Source organism: Aythya ferina (genome assembly GCF_964211825.1).
Source record: "Aythya ferina genome assembly, chromosome: Z".
NCBI lineage: Eukaryota > Metazoa > Chordata > Aves > Anseriformes > Anatidae > Aythya > Aythya ferina.
This window is the reverse complement of record NC_140299.1, coordinates 30,486,692-30,512,980: the sequence shown is the minus strand read 5'-3', so window position 1 is coordinate 30,512,980 and position 26,289 is coordinate 30,486,692. Positions and strand designations below refer to the sequence as shown.

Here is a 26,289-nt window from a genome sequence, read left to right as displayed (position 1 = left end):
AGGCCTAGCAAACAAAAGGTCTCAGTCAATCTTTGCACTCCACAGTTGTTATGTGGTCAGTTACGTACCAGACATTATGTTCTTAGAAATAAAAAAGGATGGAGAAGTCTGTTCAAGCAGTGTTTTTAAAGCACACAAAAATAGTGGAAGTATATGTCTAATCTTTTCGGACATAAATGTTCTTTTTCAGATGCCTGTGTTTTTAATAAAGCAACACTGTAGTTCATTGTTTTTCATGCAGAGCTATCGTGGAAGAAAGGACTGTCAAACTATGAAGGATTTCTTCTATCGGGGAACATTCTTTCTTAACACTAACTTTCATAGCTTAATTAACCATTTAATGTGAAACTTAGAAAAAAATAAATCAGCCTGAGACAGTCACCTGGAATAGAAAAGTTCCACCCAAAAGCGTTGACAAACTTCTCACTAACTTAGACCAGAGTCCCTTGAAGGAAACTGTAGGACAATTTCAACCACTGACAAGGCTAAAACATAATGCTTCATAAAATGCCTCGTTGCAGCAAGAGGAACCACCATTTACAAAAGTAGCATGTACAAGCGAGAATGAATTTTGCAAAATGTTAATTTTAAATTAAAGAATTATAACACAGCTTTTTGTTTTTGGAATACTTTTCTATTTTATCCAAAAAACTTACCTATTCATGTGTGTTAATGTCTGATCAAATGAATGTTCTCCAATCCTTTTATTGCCAGAAAGATCTCTACCTCCACTCCCAGTGTAAGTGAATTCATCTCCTCGATCCTGTGCAAGAAGATTATTCCTGTTTTTAACACTCCAAATCAAAGCAATTATATATATATATGTATATATAAGGGCAATTTAACTTGCTGTACATACTCAGACAAAAAATATAGTCCAAAATATGGGAAGTCATGTTTTCTATTTCAGTATCATTGTCCTACAATAGTTGTGCCAGCACAAAGTTACTGGTCTAGATATAACATTCACCAGAAAATCCCTATTAAAAATATTGTCTGCCTTTAAAATTAAAATTGGACTTTTACAACTTTTTAAAAAATTACCTTTAAAAACAAACTATTTCTTAGAGAATAAGTAGTGTAGCTCTTGCTAGAGCTTTGTTTTCCATAACAAAGATAATCATTATAGAATAAATAACTTGTAGAGTCATAAATAGCTTTGAGAGATCATTTCAGTTCGTACAAGGGGCTGAGTGATAGTAAGTCAGAGTCATGTGTGCTTAAATACAAGGCAGGTACTTTAAGATAATAGCTCCAGCTACTCCGAACTAGTAAGAGCTTAAACTCATTAAGATTCACATTTTAAGCTGATGCAACTATGTAGTATATTTTCTACATAGAATTGTATTTACACTGAAGGAAGGTTGATGAAATCTTTTGCCATATACCAAAAGAACAATCAAAAGCTACATACACATAAGTAAAGTCAGTATTACTATTTTCTTTAGGAAGTGTATCACAGAAATTCATATTACTCCTAGTAAATTCAAGACCATCTAGAAAAAAAAATACTTAAAATGGTATTTCTTTGGAGATGCAAATTTTGTACAAATCATGAAGCAATAGTATAATAGTAAATAATAGGAAAGTAAAGTTTATATGCTTTTTTTTTTTTTTACAATACAATTCTGAACATACTTGTATGCAGTAGTAAAATTCAGTCAATTTCTTACCACTATTAAAAGTCTGACATTATTAAGGATCCATTGCAAGACTGTTACAGATATTTCATGACTGACAACAGCAGAAAAAGAGAAAGTTAGAAAGAGAAATGTTGGTTGTACAAGGCCATAAATTAATTATAGAAATGATTTTATCTTATTCAGTGTAGGGAAAACCCAACAGAAATTCAGCTGCTGTATTAGAGTGTTTCTCTCTCAAGATTCCTCTATACATAATAACAAGCAAGTGCTATGAAGCTGAAAAAAAAATACTCAAAACCTAACAAAGACATCGTATAAACAGTCTACTTATCCGTGCTTAATGAATCTCCAAAAAAATAACAGAACTGTGTTGTATAAGGACAATATATGAAACAGTTTCCAAAAAATGAAAGACTGAAAAGGCAAGAACCATTTATCAAGAAAGGACAGAAAAAATTCTATAAAGTCAGGTATCAGAGAATTGAGCTATGTGTTTTGTTTTCTGTTTTTTTTTTTTTTTTTTTTTTTTTTTTTTCAATGACTGCTAATAACACCATGGCAAACAAAACGTGGAAATAACACAAGGCTGATTGGGATAGCAATAATATGAATTGGGATGAAGTTGCTTGATGAATCCAGCCCATTCAAATAGCTTATATTTTAATACTGAATAAGAAGCTTGTGCAAACTTGAGAAAAACAATGATGTATCAGGCAAAGATTCTGCAAGCAGAATTGGAATGTTACTTTCATCTTTCTTTCATTTAAATACATACTTAATATCAAAAGAATTCATTTTTATTAGTGTTCATGTAAAAAATCGACAAAGTCCTGCAAGAAACTCACAGCTTGACACAATGGAAAAAAAATAAATTATGCTGATGCTTCAAAACGTTATGAAGGCTATAGACTGATGGTACTCTATGTATTATATGAATATAACTAACATCTCATTGAAAACGTATGAATTTGAGTAAGAAAGTATCTCAGCATGTTAGGCATTCACAAACAGAAAATAAGGCCTGCATCCTTGACCTACTTATCTCTTATCACAGAATCACAGAATCACAGAATTGTCTAGGTTAGAAGAAACCTCAAGATCACTGAGTCCAACCTCTGACCTAACACTAACAAGTCCTCCACTAAACCATATCCCTAAGCTCTACATCTAAACGTCTTTTAAAGACTTCCAGGGATGGTGACTCCACCACTTCCCTGGGCAGCCTGTTCCAATGCGTGGCAACCCTCTCGGTAAAGAAGTTCTTCCTAACATCCAACCTAAAACTCCCCAGGAGCAACTTAAGCCCATTCCCCCTCGTCCTGTCACCAGGCACATGGGAGAACAGACCAACCCCCACCTCGCTACAGCCTCCTTTATTGTACCTATAGAGAGCCATAAGGTCACCCCTGAGCCTCCTTTTCTCCAGGCTGAACAACCTCAGCTTGCTCAGCCCCTCCTCGTAGGACTTGTTCTCCAGACCCCTCACCAGCTTCATTGCCCTTCTCTGGACTTGCTTGAGCACCTCCATGTCCTTCTTGTAGCGAGGGGCCCAAAACTGAACACTGAGGCCTCACCAGAGCCGAGTACAGGGGGACAATCACTTCCCTAGCCCTGCTGGCCACACTGCTTCTTAAGCAAGCCAGGATGCTGTTGGCCTTCTTGGCCACCTGAGCACACTGCTGGCTCATATTCAGCCAACTATCCACCAGTACTCCCAGGTCCTTCTCTGCCAGGCAGCTTTCCAACCACTTATCTCCCAGCCTGTAGCTCTGCTTGGGGTTATTGAGCCCCAGGTGCAGGACCCGGCACTTGGACTTGTTGAACTTCATATAGTTGACCTCAGCCCATCAGTCCAGCCTATCCAGATCCTCCTCGATCATGAACAGAATGTTTCTTGGACAGCATGACATATAAAAAAAAAAAAGAGCTAAATGGTGTTTTACTAAGCATTGGCAACATTATTTTCCAGTTTTTTAATCCACTTTAACATCATATCAAATTTTTTTCTTCAATGTTTTAGAAACAGCTGGATATGCAAAGATTTTCAAATGTACTTTGAAAAAGCACAAATAAGAGTAATATAGATGAAAGTTTCACACACAATCATGAAAGAAGCAGACAAACAGGCAGGTAAGATGACAGTGACAGTCATAGTACCAGCAGTAAGAAAAGACAAAAAGGGACTGGTCTGTAGAACAAAGTAGGGCTTCTCAGGATGTGAAAATGATTCAGATTATAATGCAGGTATAGAGGACACAATGGAATTCAGAAAATGATACAAAAAAGGTATTTTTTGGCATTAGCACTTTGCATGACTGATACCTAATCATACAGAATAAAAAACAAGGTGGACAGAAGGCTGTCACAGAATAGAAGCTGTTGTGAAAATCTGAAACACCGGGAAGAGGTATGTATTAAAGGTAGTCCAACAAATTTTGTCAAGTATTTCCTTAGTGTTAGAGGCAGTAAGAATGGACAAATACCCATTAAGAATGAAAAGAAAGATATTTGGTGGCTATCATATAATGAGATACTCGAACTGTTTCATATTATTTTGGAGTTCCAAGTAGGTTCCAAACCAGCTGGGTCCCGAGATCTTGGAAACACGACAGAATTTGAAAACAGCAAGTTTCATGGCATCAGTCATCAGGTTTTCAGCTACATATTCAACCCAGGTGACAGACAGACTCTCAATGTAATGGCTGTAATGAACTTGTTATGTTGGATTCTCAGTAGTATAAAACAGAGCAGTGAATATCTGAAAAGAACTGTTCCCTTGGTAACATAGCACGACAGGATAATTCAGAAAATGTATATAGGACACTACATCTCTTTTGCACCTGGGGTTACACTGGATTCAGGTGATCCAGGCAAGACCCACAATCTCGTTAATAAAGCTGCATATCATATATACATTTCTAGGTAATCTGTTACTCTCAATGGTCTTTTGGATATAAAGCACTGAGTCAAATCTGAAGCTCTTTATTGAGACTTTATTTGGATTTAAAATAATTTAAATATGCAATTCACTACAATACTTGCACTGCATCTTTGCCACTGATGGAACTGGTTTAGTGCTTTCAGAGTGCAATGAACACCAAGTGGAGTTTCTGAAATGCTACATCCTCATGAGAAGGTTTGGGAGAATCCAGTGGACTAAACAGCATTTATTTGTTACTGGATTATTTCAAGAAAGGGGAACAACAGCTGTACTAACATATTGGGACTGATTACCCAAACACAACAGTAGCATAAAGACACATATCATTCGAAATGGACAATGAACGTTTTCATGAAGTAGTCTTTAAATGCTACACCACAGGCACTGAATGATTTTAGTATAAATAAACCAACAAACCTAAGAAACAAGTGTATTTGCCCAGGGTCCCTTCCAAGTCATTAGAGAGGCTACTTTTTTTTATACTTCCAGATTATTTTACCAGATGATGCAAATGATCACAGTAGATACTATTCTCTAACAGATACTGAATCTCACTTCCAAGATTTCACTTACAATCCTATATGCAAAACCACTTAAAGAAGAAGAAATAATTCTTCAGATTAAACTAAGGATACCACTCAAATAATTTACAACACTACATCAATCCAGGAGAAACATGGATCTTGAAACTTTTGAAAAGAATAAATAAACAGCAGTTTTAAATCTGACTCAAAAAAACAATGACACAAGCTTGGAAGAAGACAATTTTTAAACACAAAAGTGAATCTTCTGGTATTTGATTTGATGAACAAGCAAGTCAAAATATTTTTATCATGAACACTATGATTGCACAATCATTGTTAATGTTGAATATCCAGTGTCTAAATGTTAGCCTATTCTGAAATACTTCTTAGATTTCAAATTCATGAAGAAATCCCACAATTTCTTCAGCTAATGTTCCCATTACAGTTACTAGCAAGAACATGATTAGCAATATTAATATATTCAAGACTCTAAAGCTAACTATTGTAGGACTGTATCTTAAATAGTTAACCCACATAATTTGTCACTAAAATCCAAGATTAAGCATTTATAAGAGAGAGAACAATATGCAAACATTTTACAGGCATGTAACTAAAAATAAGGCTAAGCTTCACATGCAAAAGAATTTCACACACTTCTTATTTCATAACCCATGACTTCTCATTCTTGAGGGCAGATCCTTCACTGACAGAACTCATTGTTACTGAGCACTCAGAATGTCACAACTTGAGCAAAGTTGCAGACAGGTCTGGGTCTGCAGAACCGTAAGTTTCCAAAGACACAGCATAAAAATGTCATTATCTGAAAGCCAGACAATGAGTTCTGTTTCCTATAATATATTTTTGCAATTACTTTACCCCAACAGTGAACTGCTAATTTAAAGCCACAAGAAGGGCATTAAGATGGCACATTGGCAAAGTGTGTAAATAAAGATTATAACCATATGGTAAAGATTTCCCAAATGCATGTATTTCTCAGTCTTGTGAAAACTTACACACTATGTCACACTATGTCATACTACTGAAATTCAAGTAAGAGTCACTTCTCTTTTCTTCTCGTACAATAAAGTAACAGACGGTTTTATCTAAATTTTAATGTAAAAGTTTAGTTGGAGGAAAGATATATTATATTTAGGATACTTATTGTACGGAATTTGACTTTTCCCTGGGTATTCTTGTAGGAGTTTAATTTCAAACTTTTTGCACAGAACAGGGGAAATAGAATCAAGCTGGAAAATAAAATTGGCATATGAAAAATGAACTGAAAAAAATCCCAAATTCAAAAAATGCACCTGGAAAAACATTTTTTCCTATTGCATCCTTACTTTAGAGAACTTCAAAAAAGCTGACATTCATATGAATTTTTAGGTATCACCTGCAGTATTTCTCCCCATCTATGCTTCTTCAAAATCATATATGCCACTGAGGCTATGACAGTGCCTAGATGTCTGCAAAATCACATGATCCCAACTTCACTTAGCTAAACAGGAAGAGGCATGCAAAGGATTCAAATAACTTTATTAGATATTATTAATTTAATAATGACAGTAGAAGTAATAAGGGAACACCAGTATCACTACCAAAATGAAGATAGCAGCTAGAAGATCTCATCCCAAGACAGTAGTTGTAACTACTGAGTAACATTGTTCCTAAAAGTTCGGTTCCTAAAGTTCGGGTTAGAGTTGATTCAAAGGACATAGTAATGTACCCCAACACCAAGTACCTCCTCATATGACTTGTTCAACAAAGAGACACAGACATCTTCAGAGACAATACCCTGCAGCTGCAGGTACTGTCAGCAAAGATACATTACATTCTGAGGCTATTTCAGATGCTTATTTCTTTCTCCAGTGCCTTTGTCCTTGTGATTAGCAGCTATGCATGTCGTCAAAAAAAATGGACTGCTTACTGCTTTATCCTTCACCTGATGCATACATGATACAAAATCCCACCTGGTGGAACAGAACTGCAGGAGGGGATGTACCTTGTGTAAACATTATTTGATTGCAGAGAACCAGTAATCTATTCATAAACAAATGTTGATCAGCATCATGAGAAGAAAGTTGGAGGCAGTTAGTTTTATTTAGCAACATAACTGCTTTGGTTGCTCTACTTAGATCTTACATCAAAGTAGAATTTTTTCCAGCAACTTTGGGAATGATAGCACAAGATACTGAGACTTTCCTATGAAATTCTGAAAGCACTTATCAGTAGGAGTGAAGAACCTTCAGAACCTCACAGAATCAAGTAACACTTACCTTCTATTCTTGCTTCATTAAAACAAACACATTGCATAAACAAACCCAAAGGACGAGGCATTTATCTGACTTGAAAGCAATAAAAATCATGACCAAAGAACATAAAATTACTTGCATATCATTGTCAGATTTTACATAATACTAAATTCTGTTTTAGTATTTTAGTATTATTTACATAATACCAGACTCTCAGAATCACAGAATCACAGAATCACAGAATCACAGAATCACAGAATCACACAGAATCACAGAATCACAGAATTTTCTAGGTTGGAAGAGACCTCAAGGTCATCGAGTCCAACCTCCAACCTAACGCTAACAGCCCTCCACTAAACCATATCCCTAAGCTCTACATCTAAACGTCTTTTGAAGACTTCCAGGGATAAAGTATACTGAAAATTTTACTACCCTAAATGATGTAAAATTCAGCTGCAATTTCTTGCTTGAGCATACACATGAGGATAAGCATTCTTTACTAAATATTTGCTTATATATTTCTCTCCAAAATACTAAAAACTATTGGATTTTTTATCAGTGGTAGTTATTTTTTTCACAATTGTATTTGCATAAGCAGTAAGGCTCATATCAACAACAAACATAACCCTCTATCTTTAAAAAGATTAATGTATTAGAACTGCAAAATCATTGCTTGGATAAATGACATACCACTTCATCTTCAAATCCTCCAGCTAATACAAGCGAGTAAGCTCCATCATTACTGCGTCCATGGATTCCACCCACATGTGGTCTGTGAACACCTGCTTCACTCACCTGGTAACAGAAAAAGGACAGTTTCTAACATCTTTTTCAACCAAACAGCTATCTATAAAAACTTTTAACAGTGAACTTTCTGCTTAAAAAATTGTATAGGGGTGTCTGTGTAAACAGTTAATGTACAACTACCATTAAAGGTGAGAATTCAACTTCTTTTTAAGGAAGAAGAGCCAAAATAAGGATATCAAAAAAGGGAAGGACAATGTAGGACAGCTGATACACCAGATGATGTAAATGTACACTTTCTTCTTTGGTAACATTTTCCATGTTTCTTTCCACGAGCAGTATTTAAGACTGTATATATTGCTATACCCCATTTGGTAAAATTTTGTATTTGTTAACTATAGAAGATCACAGTGACCTGTGTAAGGATCACTCTGTCAGGTACCACTAAACTAACATGCTATTAATGATCATAACATGATCAACTCAGAGGAATACTATGGTACAGCCTAATGAAACAGAAGTCACTGCATCAAAGCATAGATCACAAACTAGAGGATAACTCTCAGATAACGAATGTGCAACTTAGCTGCAACCACACCACTCAAGAGCTGCTGTTGTAGCATAAACCTGCAACATCATTAGTCTGCTGGGATGTATCTCTCAAAAAAATTAGTATATTAACCAGATTTTTGCTGCTTGTTCCAGACTACAAAATTATATTTAAAAATTAACAAGAATAAACAAGAGATGACATATTAAATTCTGTACTTTCTCACTACATGATGTCAAAAATATTATTAATAGAATTAAGATTCCCAGCATAAAAACAATTAGGATCCTTCTTCATACCTTCTTATACTCCTTCATACCTAGGCTTTGTCTGTTCTGATTCTGCCTCTCCCGCTCCTGTACCCCTTTTTCCATCCTATACTTTTAAGCAACTTCCATAAAAGTTTACGTTCTTTTGCTATGTCTTGTACTTTCATAATACTACAATACATCAGACCAAAGATCCAGCTGGCAAAGAAAAAAAAAAAAAGCTGTCTCTAACAACAGACAAGAGCAGACAGCTGTGCACAGTATGAAAACTCTGTAAGGATACAATAATCCTTCCTTGTACAATTTTTCAGCATACAGCTGTCTAGGACTCCAACTTCCTGAATTACTTAGAACTTATTGAACCCATAGTACCCAAGAGAAAAAAGTGTTCACAATAGTGCTGCTTGTCTTATGAACCAGAACTAGCTTGTTCCTTTTGAATCAGTCACCTGATTTTTATTTTTTTTTATTTTGAAGACCCCTTTTCTGCATTACAGATGTATGCAGATTGTTCCTTAATCATACTTTTCATACCATACTTCATTTTGCAGACTTCAACCCCACACCATCTTTTTAATCCTCTTCCATAATGAAAAGTGTTTTCACTTGAATTAAAACTACCCCATTCCTTTTATCACCCTGATTCTTGTTCATAATAATATCTACTATTTTCCTAGCCCTTCCTTTCAGAGTATTTTAACTCCTGATATACTTTCTTGGTCACTACTGGACATTAAGACAGCATATTTTCAAAAATAGCTGTTAAGAGATCTTCCTAAATAATAATGAAAAAAGTAGCTGAAAGCCCAGTACAATTCATATGAAATTAGAAATGTTCCCAACCCCATGTTTACTATCCACAATGACGTAGGACTCTCACCTAACTTTATCAGCTATTTGCCAATTTTTCCAGACCATTTATGTGCATGCAGAATAAAAAGGCCCCACTATTGTGCTCCTCTTTCCTGCTGTATTAAACATCCTCTCATTCATTCCTCCCTCCCTTCTTTCATTTCCAGGACTTATCAATTAAATTCAGGTTTCTGGTAGGTGATTCACCCCAAAGATGAATTCTGGTAAGTAATTCATGCCAAAGATGCTCTTCAGGTGCTCCCTCCAGAAGCAATACTTAGGCAATTTTCTTCTAGGGAAAAGAGAGTTTGGGTCATGAAAAACTACACAAATCAAAAATACAGCATCTAAAGTCTCTAAATTCTCATAGATCTGCTTAGGAGAAACCCATTTCTCATACAGAAGACCAGTTATGTGAGAAACAAAAGTGTAATTTAAGTGGCTATGTAGAAAAGTTTTTTGTTTGTTTGTTTTTAGTGAAATGTTTCATTTGTACCAAAAATTAAATTGTTAGGTATAAATGGCAATTGCCTTTGCTGTCTATTCCACACACACACACACACACACACACACACACACACACATATATACACAAAATCATGATTCTTTGCTTAATTTTCTTACAAAAGCAGCTCTGTATTTCTGTTCCTTTTCCTACCAGCACGAAAGATCATAAAACTATCAGCTTTTGTGTCACCAATGGAGTTCCTAAGAAAAAGACAAACTTACAACTTTAATTACTTCTGAAGCCATGAAAAAACTTTTTTTTGAGATTTTGAGTCTGCACAGGTGATTTCAGAAACTTCTCTTACTTGGTGATTTTAGAAACTTCTCTTATTTATGAAACTATGCTTAATCTGGAAGCCAATAAAAATATAACTATTTTAATTCCTTTCAAAAAAGTTCTTCAAGCACAGGAGAGGTCAGCAAAATATCCTGAGGAATTGAAATGGAATTCTCCTCTTAACTAAGTAGCTGTGTGTTAAAATCAATGGGATAATGAACAGCATGATTTCACAGTGCAAAATTAATTTGCTTATAATCTCGTATTGACAGAAGCACTCATGATGTACACCAGTGTGCCAGTGTGAGGAAGAATCAGTTTAGATTTTAACTGCCTCATTGTGATCTCTACCAAAGGAGAAACTGAAACCTGTTGCTATATAGAAACCATCTGCTACAAACTGTATCAGCCTTAAAAACTGCACACTCTCCCAAATCCAGAATTCTTCAGACAGCAGTGAAGACACCTCCATCAGACGAAATCTTCCTGTTAAGTAATTGCTTCTATTGTTTGAAAAATAAAATATCTATCTTCTTCTCATAAGAAAGCAGGTGATAAGAAGTTCAGAGAGCTAATCAGAAAAGGCTTCTGATTCTTGTTATGCCCATGTTTAAGCACAGAAGAAAAAAATGCTTCTGTTCTTCTGCATATGATGGAAAACACTCTGTTACAAACTATTACACATGTAGGAGACAAATAATTAACTGATTTTGAAAACAAGTAAGTATCCATTTCCCTGACACAAACAACAATCAAAAAACAGAACAAAAATCAGGGATATCAGATAAGATCAGGGAAAACAAAGAAAGTTTGCAGTTTCTTGGACCCTTCAAAACCATAAAAAACAGTACTGGCATAAAAAGATGCTATCCCATCATTCCAGCTTTTTAAAAAACTTACATATATATATAAAACACACACACACACACATATATATATATAAATTTTATGTATATATTCATAAAGTGCCTATCACCATATTGATAAACATTCTGCTCCTCTATATATCGGCACAGTACTGTATAACCAAAATATGAAATGGACTGGGAAAAATAAATTCCCTTCTAGCCCAGATGGGATGATATTTCAGCCAGCTGTTTTTTTGTTTGTTTGCTAATCTAGTTTACCTCAGAACCTAAGAAATATTTGCAACAGAAAATGAGACAGTGCAAGAAGTAGCAAATGCTGAATGGACAGCTTATGTCATTACTAGTACAGGCTTATGCTGTTTTAATATGTTCACCTGCTTGAAAGAATAGTTGGATGTCAGTTATGCATGACCAAAAAACCTAACAGTTAGTCAACTTATAGTGATATCATCTACTGCTTTTGAAATCCACAGTCTACATTTCTTTAGTGGGATGACCAGTTCACATGAAGGAGAATTCAGAAAACACTTTACTCTATTCACTAAGTATTCCACTCAGAATTTTAATATGTGAAATTTGTTTATTCTCATTACAACAGACTTCTATTTAAAAATAATTCATTTTTTTAAAAAAACACTACTTATTAGCTGTATTATAAAATCTGTATGCTTCTATTTCATTACAGTTGGCATCACTTCCAGTATCACACTGTACGTGCTTTATCTTGTCCTGGTGAAAATGAAAATTATCAATCTAAATTTACATTAGTGTCCAGCACATTTATTATTATTCTTATTTACTTCAACTACAGCTAATACTGAAGCAACATACCATACCTGAACTCTGAATTTCCAAGTTGTCCCAACAGGAACACCAGGAATAGGTCCATAATGATTTGAAGGAACAATTGTGCATTCCTTAGTGCGACCAACACAGGCCATGCCCTAAAAACACAGAATGACTTAATGTTATAATATTGAAGACTACTTGAAAAATCAGATACAGATGTCAGGAAATCTAATCATTATAAAAAAATACATACTTAAAAATGCATTAACAATTGTTAAAGAAATGTTTTAAGTAATGTGTGTTCATGTTTTTTGGGGGGAGATTGGGAGTTGTTTTTTTTTTTTGCTTTTACCTCTAGTCACCTTAATAATTCTTCCACTGCTTTAACTGTCAGTAGATAGTGGGCAGGATTCATCATTGTCTCATAGTCTGTGCAACCCAGTACTGAATTTTGTGTAGTGCATATAGAAGTATAATTACAGATGTAGCACATACATGAACAATCAGAGTAATAGCTATTTCTAAAACACACTCTACCTTGCCCCAGTCTCTCTGGCTTTCAGTACTGGCAGATGGCATCTTTGCTTTCTTTTTACTCTGTTTGAGCTTTTCTCCAGCCTTTACAACTTCATTAGAATCATTTTTGCAGGAAGGACAATACCTAAAAAAACGGTTTTAGTAAATTCTCAATTACTTCATAATAATGGCAATACATTTCCTGTAGCCAAAATAGTGTCAACTGGTTTATCTTGACTGAATATTTAAAGCTAGCAAATATATACCAGTCTCAAGCAGCTGAAGCCTATAGTTGAAAAAAAAATGAACCCAACATGAACAAATGCTGTCAACTTTAAAATAGGGCTTTTCAGTTTTTTTGAAGGTAGAGTGTTAGAGGCAAAACATTTCACTATTCTTTCTCACATGATGTGTGAGACGTCCCCATGTGTCCTGTATTCTCTCTTCATTCTGTCCTCTTTCGTTCAGACCATGTAAAGGAGAAGATAGCCGAGATTAGAGTATGCTGCTAACCAGTGCTCGGGGTTTGTTTGTATGTCCTGCCCACTCTACCCTTATTTTCTGCTTCTACTGTACTAAATTTCACTGCAGACAGCTGAATGTGAAACAGAGCCAAGACACCATGTAATATGGGTAGACAGACAGACATACAGGCACACACACACACACACATTCATATTCATTAATCCTACCCCACAATGCCTAAGGCACTTGGAACACAGCACTGGGACTCATTCCAGCTAACACAAAGCCAGCCTGATAGGAAAGAAGGAGATAGCAGTACGCCGTGGCTGCAGCAGAGAGAGAAGGGAGGTACACTGGCCGTTTTACTGCTTCTAAAAAGATTTTCATCCCACTCCAGGAATGCTAATGCAAAGATAATTAATTGTCCATGTTTCTGGCTTCCATGGCCTAAGTTTGGCCCACAAGCTGCTAATGGAAGACACCTGATATAAAATAACATTGATAACTTAATTTAGATTGCTACCACTACTGCTACTACTACTACTACTGTTTTGGATTTATGACCTTATGCATTTGGTTATGAACAGAAGATTTAATGATTAATGTCCACAGAAACAAATTTCACTATGCCAATAAAGGTGATGAGCCAGTAAGACAATGAAGTTACATTGATTACAAGAAATGAAAAATAATACAAGATGTTGAATTTGTCTAGCACTAAGACTTTGGATGATATTACTGAAGTTGTTTCGAAAAAAAAAAAAGAGTATGCAATGGCCACCTACAAAGAAGGAAGATGATAAAATGCAAGTTCACAAGGTGAATTTAACAGTGGCATCCCCTGCTTTTTGATAGCATAACCATATTACCTTAATAGCTTTTAATGTAAGCTTCTCACAAAATATTAAATATTGTTTAGCATATAGGAGGGCCTCATCTCTGCAAGAGAACCTTATTATAATTTCCCAAACTGCAAGTTTATCCCCTGCACGGAGTTTGCCAAATCTTTCCACTTCCAAAACAAGCAAGATCTAGCAGGATGTTAAGGATCACATGGCCATTACCCTTTGCTACTATGTAAGAAGGGAGAACGCAGACCTCCTCTTTGCTAGGAGATCCTGCTTTGCCCAGTGTAACTGAGCTACTTCTACATACAATGAAGCATTAAGACTGAAGAGGGCTGGTATTACTAAGTATCACAAAATAACTACTATAGAGCCACCTCCGTAACAGTACCTCTTCCACCCAATGATTTCATCCACAGATGCAACTATTTGTTTACTTGAATAAACAAATCTTAAGGCTTGTATTGTTACACAGCAGACAAAAACAAGTTAAAATGCTTGACAGCCTTTTTGCAAGACATTTTATATATTATGAATATGGTTTTTAGATTATATGAATTAACCTTCTGCTACTTGTGGAAATTCATAATCATTTTGTGAGGAATGCAAGTAGAAGGGTCTAAACTTTTATGTAACCCAGGACCTGACAGACTATATAGGCTACATTTTCAGTCAATTCAATTTTTCTGTGGTTGCCTACAGAACACCACATTTCCTGTAAGGAGGAAAACCATCCTATGGATCTATGCTATGCAGTTACAGTCATGCTATTGGAAGAGGGTAGGGATATCTAAGAGGGTAGGGATATCTAAGTAATTCCAACACTTCGAAAAAATTTGCATTCTTCAAACTTTCTTTGTAGCTCTCTGAAATTGATGTAGAATAACTCCTAAGAACATCTTCTTAGAAGTTTTTGAAAAAGAATGGGTGCCAGTGAAGATTAGAACAGTAATGACTAATCTGAAAAATCATCTGAGGCACCCAGCAGTCCAAGATAATCTTAGCACACTAATTAAATCAAAGAGACACTGGTGGCTGGTGAGATTTCAATATTAGTATCCTAACATGCCTATCGAACTTGCTGTGTATCTGAGGATACAGAAGAAACTAGAGAAAATAAATAGTTCTTGGATTAGAACGAAAGATTTTGTGATTTTGTGTGAAGAGGGTCACTGACTTGGAGCATATTTATTTTCTTTATGCGAAATTTAACTGTGATTAATATTGGAAAATAAATGAATTTAACTGTTGCTGGAGTACTGGATTTTGGGAGTAAGTAACTGAAGAAGAATGGATGGACTGAACAGATGTATACTTCCAGCCAGGTGGTCTCATTGAACATTCTGAATGAAGTCAAAAAAGAACTTCTCAGCTGCTATATCCAAAGGGCAAGCACTATGAAGTAAAAATGCTGTATAAGGACTGCAGTCAGTAATAAACCATTTGTGTGTTGAGAATGGTTTCCAACATGACATCAACTCATTAATGTCGGCAATTAGTAGGAAGCAAGAAGATGCCATATACAGCAAGAACAATCTCCCCTGACCGTAGAAAACTTAGGGATAGTTATGACTAGTATGATGCATAATACACATTGCTGAATAAACACTGTCATTTTGCACATGGAAGAAGTGGAAGGCACAGAGGCAATATTGAAATAAATGCTATTCTTAATTCCAACTACCATTCCAAAAAAAGTGGATACAATGCTTCTCATTGCAGAAATTTCATAGGACAAAGAAAAAACAGTAGCCTCAGTATTGCCACTGAGAAATACCTATCACTGTTAATCTCTCAATTGCTTAATCACACATTGGCATAAATATAGAAGGAGCTCAGAAAAAATTGATACCACAGAAAACAGGCACAGCATTAGTGACTTTCCAATACACAAACTTACTTTGCATGCGGCATCCACTACAGTATAGTGGATTGAGTTACTTATTTCCAAAGAAGGTTAAAACTTCCATAGCACTTTAATGGATTTTTTTATTTGAAGTGTACCGTTCCACAAAAATTAATCACAAGGCCCAAAGATATTCCATAAAACGTAGCCATAGACATCTTAGACATTAACTGATGTCTACATAATAGAAAACTTTACTTAAATGAAGTTCTATTTATTACTCATTTATAAAGGATTAGCATCTCACATAAGTCACAGGCAGGTTATAAATATGAACAGTGTAAATTGTAGATAGCTAATAAGGACAAAAAATGGCACAGTGCCCAAGATAACTTACTGGGCTGCTAGTGGTTCCATGCAGACTCACTTCAAAATACAGTTACCTTGATTTGACAATGTGAGTTAGCTTGGTTTTCCTGCTGGCAGAGCCAGGGACAGTAAAAAGGAGAACGGCAAGCTGGTGGATCTCGCACAGCAGGAGATATGAAAGGGGCAGAGGCAACCAGAAGACAGGGGAAGGTCTCAAGGCCAGCAATAGTGGCAGAGGACACAGTGAAAGAGAATGGTGAAGGAAAGAGTGTTGTTCAAGCAGTGGAGCTTGAATGAAATTAAGAGACAAGGGAACAACCACTGTAAGTAAATATAATCAGATCAGGCAATGTCCTAATGATCGCAGTGAATAAAATGAACATACCTGTTTTTGAAATTATGTAATGATCATTAAAGCTTACTACTAATCCTTTATGAATGATTTAAAGGAATTATTGTGACAGAAAACATAATGGTTTACGTTAAGTGGACAGATGAATAACACACCAGAATTACAAAAATTCTTCAGTAGTGTCTCTTACGAGGTGCAAATAACAAAGAGGTACCTTGTGCAGAATGGTAATATAGATAAGTAAATCATCCTTGTATATTTACCAGTCCTCATCTTCTGGTATCTTGCTTAAGGGAGGGTTCAGGCAGTATATATGATAAGCCATATTACATTCATCACACAGGAGTTGCATGTGAGCATCCTGTTTTCCACCACACAAATAACATGAACAAAAACGGCATTCCTTATCTGGATCAGCCCTACAGTGCTTGCACTCAGGGCCACTTTTTCCTGTCAAAAACAAAGAAAAAGTCAAATGCCATGTATCTCAGAAAACTGCATTACTGTATCAACAGGAAACAATTCTTTCTGCACATGAACACTTTCCTCTTGAAATTTATGTATTTATTCTCCCCCCCCCCCCATAATAACTTTTATTTGACTACCTAGGCCAACGGGATTTTTTGTTGTATAAACCAGCAGCTTCTCTTATTTTCTCCCCATCAGCCCACTGTGCCTCACTGCCTTCAACATGACACCAGCATACTGCCTACAGATGAAGCCTTGAACAATCTTTGGTTGGAGTCTTCTTAAATTCAGCTATGAAAAAACCCCAGTTAGGAAATTGGTAACAGTCAAATGCAGACAGAACTACAATCTAGAACAGCTTTCTTTCCCGTAGAATTAAATTTACAGTTGCATAAAAGAATTAATAGTCTAAGATCATAGTCCACCTCAAAATCACCAGTTGTTCACAGCAGCAGTTTAGTTTACACACAAAGAAACACTAACTTTCTGGTTTAGCTCACTTGGAAATTTGGACTAAATGAACACTGCTATGAAAAAAAAAAAAAAGACACACACACACACACAAAAAAAATGGCATTTGTTCCCAAATCATTCAGTAGCCTAAAATAATGAAAGAGCAGAACAGAGAACAATTAAGACTTACAGGAAAAATGTTTGAAACAACTGGGAAGTTCAGAGAAATGAGAGAAGACTTCAGAAGAGAACTTGATCACTGCTCAAACAATTCCTTCATTAAAAGAAAAAAAAAAAAAAAATCACAGAATCATAGGATATCCCGAGTTGGAAGGGAACCACAAGGATCACCAAGTCCAACTCCTGTCCATGTTCAGATGTGTTCTGTGTGAAAGACATCTAGAAATGCCATGGAAGTGAACTTGACCTTCAATTAGCCTAATATAATAATTAACTGAATAATTCCAAGCTGCTCTTGAAATATCATCTTATCTGAAAGAAATAAATGTCTTTGAATCAGAAGGCACAGAAAACTACAAAGACTATTTGAGAGTTTGGAGTTGGATACAGGAAGTTGCAGAACCTAGACGCCTGCAATAATACAAAGACTTTTTTTTTTTTTTTTTCTGAAAGTTTAGAAGATAGGAAAATAGAAAGGCTTATTAACTAACTTTCTTCATTCATTCTGTGAAGTTTACAACTTGTAATTCTAGATCTCTGTTCCTACTGTAACATTCTATAATTTCATTCACTTGGATGGACAGACTGTTTATGTGAAGTTTTGAGACAGTTGCAGACTGTCAGAAATACTACAAAATACGAACAACAACCTTTTTCTCCTTCTGAAGAAGTGATAGACATCAAGGTAGATAACGTTCGTTCCTGTTACTACTTCCACAAGAGAAAGAAGGTGAGCGGGAATACAACGAAGAGTTTAAGACAGATGAGGAAAATCATAGGTAAAAACATTTTTAGTACTGACAGTGGCCATCAGTTTGTTAGAGTACTTTAATATGTACTCTCTTTGTGTACTCTAACTGGGAAATCTCAATACAAGCTCAGAAAAAGGAATAGGGAAGACAGGGCCACAAAATGTTCTCAGGAGAGCAATTCTGGGAGAAAAAAATAACCATGTGTTATAGTAGTTCAGAAACTGGAAGAGCTGGAATGCCAACACTTAGAATAAATCTTCTTGTAAGTCCATAGGCAAACTATCTGAGAAACTTCTGAACTGATTGATAATGTCTACTCAAAAGGGCTATTTGCCTAGAAGGACAGTCTGGCAGACAAAATCTGTGACAGACAAAATTGCCCCTGTCATAATCTTTGCTAAAAATACCCCCAACTTATTATTCATTCAAAAACTAACACTTTCATTCTCAGAAACAAAGACTGAATATGTCCATGATGTCACAGCCAAATTCATTAATAACAAATTTGAAAAGGAGGCCCATTACAAAAATGCAAACTATAAACCAACCTGCTCTAACCCCAAGCCCCATACAGCCTTTAGGAGACAGCATGAACTAAGAGTATCACACCAAAAGAGAAGGGCACAAGTGTCAAATCATAACATTTAAGAAAACATTGCCTGTTTCCATAAAAGATTTAACCCTTAGTAAAAAATAGGGGTTTTTTTCATACTAAAGGATGTCTGTCTTTCTGACACATTTTTATGGGAGACTAGATTTTCTCAAACCTCATGGATACCTGCCCCCAGGTTTGTCTCACTAGAAGGGGACAATACTATTCAGGGACAAGTTTCCATCTGCTAGTAGCTTTATTTCATATTTTTTCTTCACCATGAGTTATTGTTTAAGTTGCTGCCTTCAGATGCTGGAAAGCCTATCAAGTCATTGTAAGATAGTTTGCTCACATAACATAAAGATTTAAGAGCCGATTCCTGACAGAAAGAAAGACGAGGTATCTTCTTGATATATCCAGAACAGTTCTGGATACTTTTGCATTTTTCCTAAGCATATGGAGAACAAAAGTCATAACTATGGGATTGCAGATATCTCAGCCCCTACCTGCTGGGAAAAAACCTGCTGTCCCAACTGGATAGACTTTACAGAAAATGTGATCAGCACAGATCAGAATGAAAACCTCTGTGGGAGAAACTCCATACTGAAAGTCTTTTAAGAAAGTGGGACCGGAATACCAAGTGTTGTGCTACCTCTACTGTCCTTCTGGATGATATTGAGCAATGTTCTTATCTTCACAGGTGGAAGACGTACACCTACATTGTAATGTGTAAATTTCTGTATGGGAAAAGACAAAAAAGCATCCAAATGGAAGTTATCTTCTAGTCTAAGACTTCTCCCACAGGGTTCATTTGAAGAGAAAACAAACAAACAAACAAACAGACAAACTTAAAGAGTGCTGATGAAACAATCTGTACATGGCTGTACCTGTGGAATTTCTCAAACAGCTATGCAAAACTCACTGATCTGTCCAAGCTATCAACATCAATTCAAGTCGAAGTCGAAGAAATCCCAGGTAACTGGTCACTCCTTTGAAAAATCTTAGAACTGATGACTGAGCTGTCCCTAAACAAACTCATACTCTATCTCATCTGAGAAATAATAGGCAAAAGGAAATTTATTTTTCTCTATATCTTACCACCACATGTTGTCTAGAATTATGTAATTTACTGTTTTCTGTTACAAAATCAGTTTCTTAGGTCAAAGTTTAGTAACAATCTCTTTTAAATATATATGTATTTCTGAAAAAAAAGACAGAGGTCTATGTATTTGTTCAGTTAAACAACACCTGAAGTTTTCAACATTCTTCAATATACAAACAAAATGCAAACTTTTGTTTTCATTACATGGCTTTAATTTCTTACATTTATGCTTTACCATGTTTGTAACTGAAATGCACTCATTATACCTGGCATATTGGTCATATGGAGACAGGTCTGTTCATCCCTACCAGCCAGGTATACTTTAGTTGCACTTATTATTTCACTTTCTCATTTTTTTTTTTTTTTTTTTTTACTGGAAGAGTTACCTCACATTTATTGCATAAATCTTGATTTTTTTTCTAATTTATATATACAAGGCCTCATTAACATATTACCATGCTCAAGGAGTAACAATTTCCCTGTAGAGATAGCCTACAGTGTTTATATGGTGAGGATGATTTCCTAAGTATGCATACTAACTTTTGGAAAGGACACAGCTTCATTAGACAACAATATAGTCAGCACATATTCTGATTCTGCTCACAGCAATCTTATTTAAAGACAGTTAATTCTTGAATATCACATGATACTATTGTAAGAAAAATCTACTGCTTTTCATAGCATACAAATAAGTTAAGATAGATGTCCATGTACTGATAGATACATGTGTATGTCTTTTAATTTTTTTAAATGCGAAGTAGGTTGAGCACGGCAGAAAGGCAATGGCTGTACTATTACTACTTAGAGCTCAATTGATATGCAGTGTTGTAAATCAACAATGACAAGACAGTTTACCACAAAAATTAGAACCACAATAACAGAAATGGAAAGGGCAATGTGGTGAGAAAGATGGACTCAGAAAAAAAGAACAGTTTATGAGAAGAAATCAAACTAAATTACCAGATCAATTAAATTTGTAGGTTTACATTTTTAAAGTTTATATTTCTATGTTATATTTATTTATGTAGGTTTATAAACAACATCCTGAAACAGGAACATGAACAGAATGAAACAAAACATACACAGAGGTGCTAATCTCTATACAGATAGCAGTAAGTGAGTCATTTAAGCAAAAAGGTTACAAATGACGAAATAGGTATAAAATAGGAAGGGAAGGAGCTGTACGTGAAAATAAAGAGCTTGAATTTGAAATAGTAAAAACAGCAATCATCAGAGGAAGCACAGAATGTAAAATAAATAAATACTCAAGCCAAATCAGATGGTCCCAATGTAGCTAATTTTGTATAGTCAGCAATATAGTAATTACTCACTTCCTTAACATGTCTATACTTTTAAAAATTAATTTAGTATACAGAAAACGTGGGAAAGAACTAAACAAACTGTAATAATTTTATATGCCCTTTAAAAGGTTTTGTAAATAATTATACTTGAAAAATAAATAGGTTTGTAAAAGCAAAGCAGTACCCATACATTTTAACTTTTCTCATATCTGTTTTTAAAATAGAAACGTGTTTTAAGATATTGCAAAACCCCTTAAATTATACAAAGAGAAGATAAAAAGAATGTGCTGTTTATTTATTTATTTATGTATTATTTTTTTTTTTTGTAAGTAACCTAAGGAAAGTAAATCACAAGCAATGAAAAATGAATTGTGAAAAGTTTATTTACAGAAAGTCATATTTCAGCTTTTAAGAAGACAACTTCAAATGCAGTGTGCTTTTCTAAAAATTTTTTTAGACGCATACAAGTAAACAGTAAGTACACTAATTATTGTGCACTAATAGCTACATAAAAAGATTCCGAAAAATACTTGCCTTGGCATCAAGAATCTAAGATATGATGTATCTGCTTCATTTTTTAATTCAGTAACATCTATTAGTAGAGCTGAAGATAAATCTCTCAGTTTCACTGTCATAAACACCATCTTATCACTCCTAACTTCAGTATATCTTTAAAGTTAGGATAAAATGTCCCACCACTTTTTAGATAATGCTGCCACCAACTCCTTCCATTGGCTGTGGGGAGGATGAGGAGGTATGGCATAGTTATTTTTAGAAGGTTTTACAGGGCGAAATAATAATCTAAACATTAATTATTTGGTTTGTTTGTTTGTTTTTTTTCATGATACTAGTACCTCTGGTACAAACTTCTTAATTTTATTTTTTAATTCATACATAATAACAGGTTTAAAGAGCAGCATTACAGACTAATTCTGTCTTTGGCATTTATTAATTTATTAGAAGTTTAAATGGCATGTCCATTGCCATAAAAGTTCTGGTGACCTGGACACCTGTCAAGTAACTTAACTGGGATTATTAATTCATTTTGCACAGTTTGTTTGGAATATTCCCATTACTCTGCTCATGACAAAGATGTTAAAATCTACCTTACAAGAAATACACCTTTAGAACAGAAATCTAAAAAGAATTCTATGTTACTACTTTCCTGTGCATGCAAAACCTTTATTATTACCTCTGCAAACTCCTTCTTCTGCATTTTAAATACACATCATTCAAGTATTCCATTTTTTATATCTATTCAAATGCCAAAAACGAAAACAAAAAACACATACTTTTGAAATCTCCATCACCAAATGTCAATGGATAAGCTCCTGGCTTTTCAATCTTGTACATTTCTTCTATAAAAAGGATTTTACAATCATTTATTGTGTCTTCTGGGCCTCTGAAAAATAAAAATAAAAAGTACATTCAACTTGGTTTCTCAGACCTAGACTCTGTAATTTATGACTCCCAAGCAATGGAATAAATCTATGTAGCATCTTTTTTCATTGTTGATTCAGTCCACACACAAAATTCGGCACAGTACTAACTCTACCAAAACCAAAACATATGCTCTTTACACTTGCATAAACAAAAGACTAGCTCATTGCCCTCGGATTACCTGACTGTCACATCACAGCTTGTAACTAAGTATGTCCTCCTTGACAGCCACCCACACCATTGCAATTCTCTAAATTGTACCTCTAAACCTACAAACTATTTTGCTGGCTGATCAGACAAAATCCTATCCTCTTGAATAAAGCATGCTAAATATCGTTGTGAAGGTACACTGTCAGAAATGAACTAGATTTGTGACTTACAAGATACAGTAACAGATGTTACTTGGAACCTATACAGCAAAAAAAATGATAAAGGAGATCGTTTAAAACTCTTATCACCAAAAGAAAGCTTCAAAAACCCTACTTTGACTTCTAAAATGTCTTGGAAAACTAAAATCCAATCCTGCAAACACATGTACAATATTGAATTTCAGATACTGAGATTAGTCCTGTTAATAACAGATTTCTGTACCAGCTCCACTCATTAGACCTCAGCGATAAATAACAAATACCCTATGACTCCACAGCCCTAATGCTAAAAGCCTTCTAGAGATGGATTAGGGAACATAATGTGTAAAGTGAAGGTTTTCACTTTCTCACATCTATTTACTAAAATTCTAATCCAAATATAAATGCATTTAGATAGAAAAGGTTAGAAAAAAAAAAAAAAACACACAACACTTCTAAAATGCTATCTATTCCCTCCTCACTAGGATAATAGAGTGTGTTCTTCAACTACCTCTTCTTCTACCATATTCAATTTACTACCTAATTTAGAACTGATTGTGAAGTTTCAGTATAATGCATATTGGAAGCATTTATTACTGAGCAGTCTCACTGACTTCACTGAATTGTGTTATTACCTATTGAGCAATCTGACAAAAGAGAAAGGAATCTGCTTGCTGTAGAGCTTTATTTCTTTTAGAATGATACCCAGCTATTAAAAATAAGTCTGAAGAACTTTTGGGTTTGTTGAACTTCTCTCCTTGTCAAAATTTACTCTTTTGAACTGCTGCAATCCCTATTTTGATTCTAAAAGACCTCTTCAAAATCTGAAATTACACAAGCAACTAAAGGAATATAGACCAGGAATGCCATAGCTTTAATTATGACGATTATACAGTTTAACATTTTACCAAGCCTGTGATGTTTGTAGTTAAAATGTCCGGGGAGCACTCTGCAACACAATATTTTTTTTTCTTCTCTCCCATACAGAGACATTGGATGTGCTGGACATAACAGAGAAGCAGTAGCACACAGTCAGCCTATTTCCAAGTTAGGAAAGGGTTAAGATTACACAGGTTTTTGAAGGCTTTATTATGAATGAAAAACAAAACAAAACAAAAAACTAACACCTATTTGAACAATGTTGTGCAAGATTCTGCTAAGCAAAACTAAAGTGTACTGAATCATTACAGAGAAAAAATGAAAACCAATAACATTGAAGATACTGATAAAATATTGCTAAACTGGAGACTACTTTCCAAGCAAACACCACCAGTAAGATAAAATGCTATGTTTCTTTCAAACTGTACAAGTGTACACCACCCTGACAATATGTATAAATAGGATGAACAAGTCTTACAAGCCCCATTGGTAGGATATTTTTAAGAAATAATCACAGAGATAATCTAAAAATTCTTGCATAAAGATCCAAGTGGCATACTCCTACAAAAAGTTCTAAGCCACAAAACTACATCAAACTATAGATGAGCAAGGAAACAATATATTATGGTCCAGAGCAAATAAGGGTAACTGCAATAACAGATCATCTTCACAACTAACACACTGGTGTCTGGGATTCGTTACCGAATATGACCAGATTCACAGGTCTGAATGTGTTGGGGAGCATGTATACTGCTTCTAAAAACAATGTAGGAAAGAAATGCACATGCACATACACTCACAAAAAGTATGTATCTAGTTTAAGTAAATCCATTTAAATGTCATCACTGTTTCTGTCCTCTTTATTGCTGATGCCTAAGAGCAGTTTTACTATCAAAGCAAACATGAGGCCTTTGTGCCATTCAAAGTTCCAAGCAGCTCTAGCCAACGGAAATGTAAATTAGAACATTCTTAATAAAAAGCTGCTATTTGTCTGTTAATAGTTTGTGGTGACTCAAATCTGGGACTTGACCATTTATTTTGCTTGAGGGTGTGCCTCTGCTTCTTCAGTAAGACTACAGTTCTCAGAAAAAAGAAGCAAAAAAGGAAAGGCTCTGCTCTCTCCCCCATTTCATTGTCTGCTCCCACCACTTCCCTTGTGCTGACTCCAGTTCTTGGACTCTGCCACATGCTGACTTAACTAAGGCAGAAGAAAACTAAGCCAGGAAAAAACCCACAGGCAACAGAACTCTTTTTGGTGGCCCTGAGATCTGCAGTGGTTTAGATCTCTATGGAACTGGAGTCTGAGAGGACTTTGATGGTGTCTTGATTCACCACGATTGCCTTTTACATGTACCAACAATTATTCACTTTGGCATATGTATTTATTTGACCCTTTTTATTCACTTCAGTGTTTGGAGGGAAATACTTCCCCACTTGTTAGTCATATGCATAAACAGAAACCGCTAGCAAAACTGAGAGATTTTGGATATTTCAACAGAACATACAAACACTACATCAATGCAAACATCTCAATCTGACAGAGAAAAGCTTATTTTCCTCACCAAAAAAATCATGTATTTAAGATAAGTTTCATTTGCACACTAGGGGGCATTGCTTAAAGCAGTTCTATACATTGTGGAAACATCCTTCAGTTTTATTTAAGTTTATATGCAGTGCAGTAAATGCAGGAAGGCAAATTCCCTGCATCTCAGTCTGGATGAGACTGTATGGTCCAACCACTCACACTAGAAGGCTGGGCTCCAGCTTCTGTCATTGCAAAGTATGCCTCTGACAACACACTTCTACTCTGTGCATGATCATGACATTTAAATTCCTCCAGCTGTCACCACATCTGCAGTTCTGTTTAAGGCAAAATCTCCAGTTTGGGTTTAAAGTGAACTATGTATCTAGAAAATCCTCCCTGAAACAGATAAAAGAGCACTTCCAAGAATAACTACCCCTCTAAGAAGGGCTTTGGGGACCAGTATAGCACCGCAGGTAAAGTGAGAGTGGAAATACCTCTCTTCTGTAGGACCATGCAAAAACCCTTCGTATTATCTACAACACAAACATAAATTCACAGTCATAAAACGCCATGCATTCAAAGATGCGCAGATCCTTTTCAAATGAAAAAATGTATACATAATCTCTGGCAGAAAACATGA

At 35.3% G+C, this 26,289-nt stretch overlaps 1 protein-coding gene across 7 annotated transcripts in view; it reads right to left on the bottom strand.

Moving 5' to 3' along the window:
- UHRF2 (ubiquitin like with PHD and ring finger domains 2) overlaps nt 1-26,289 on the bottom strand; it is an 85,590-nt gene that overhangs the window by 8,223 nt on the left and 51,078 nt on the right. For all 7 annotated transcript variants that reach the window (XM_084505425.1, XM_084505420.1, XM_084505421.1 and 4 more), the window contains 6 exons: nt 22,751-22,860; nt 16,874-17,060; nt 12,755-12,878; nt 12,265-12,372; nt 8,051-8,155; nt 657-763 (listed from right to left, as the gene is read on the bottom strand). In XM_084505425.1, coding sequence (XP_084361551.1) covers nt 657-763; nt 8,051-8,155; nt 12,265-12,372; nt 12,755-12,878; nt 16,874-17,060; nt 22,751-22,860 — 741 coding nt within the window. The remainder of the gene's footprint in view (nt 1-656; nt 764-8,050; nt 8,156-12,264; nt 12,373-12,754; nt 12,879-16,873; nt 17,061-22,750; nt 22,861-26,289) is intronic.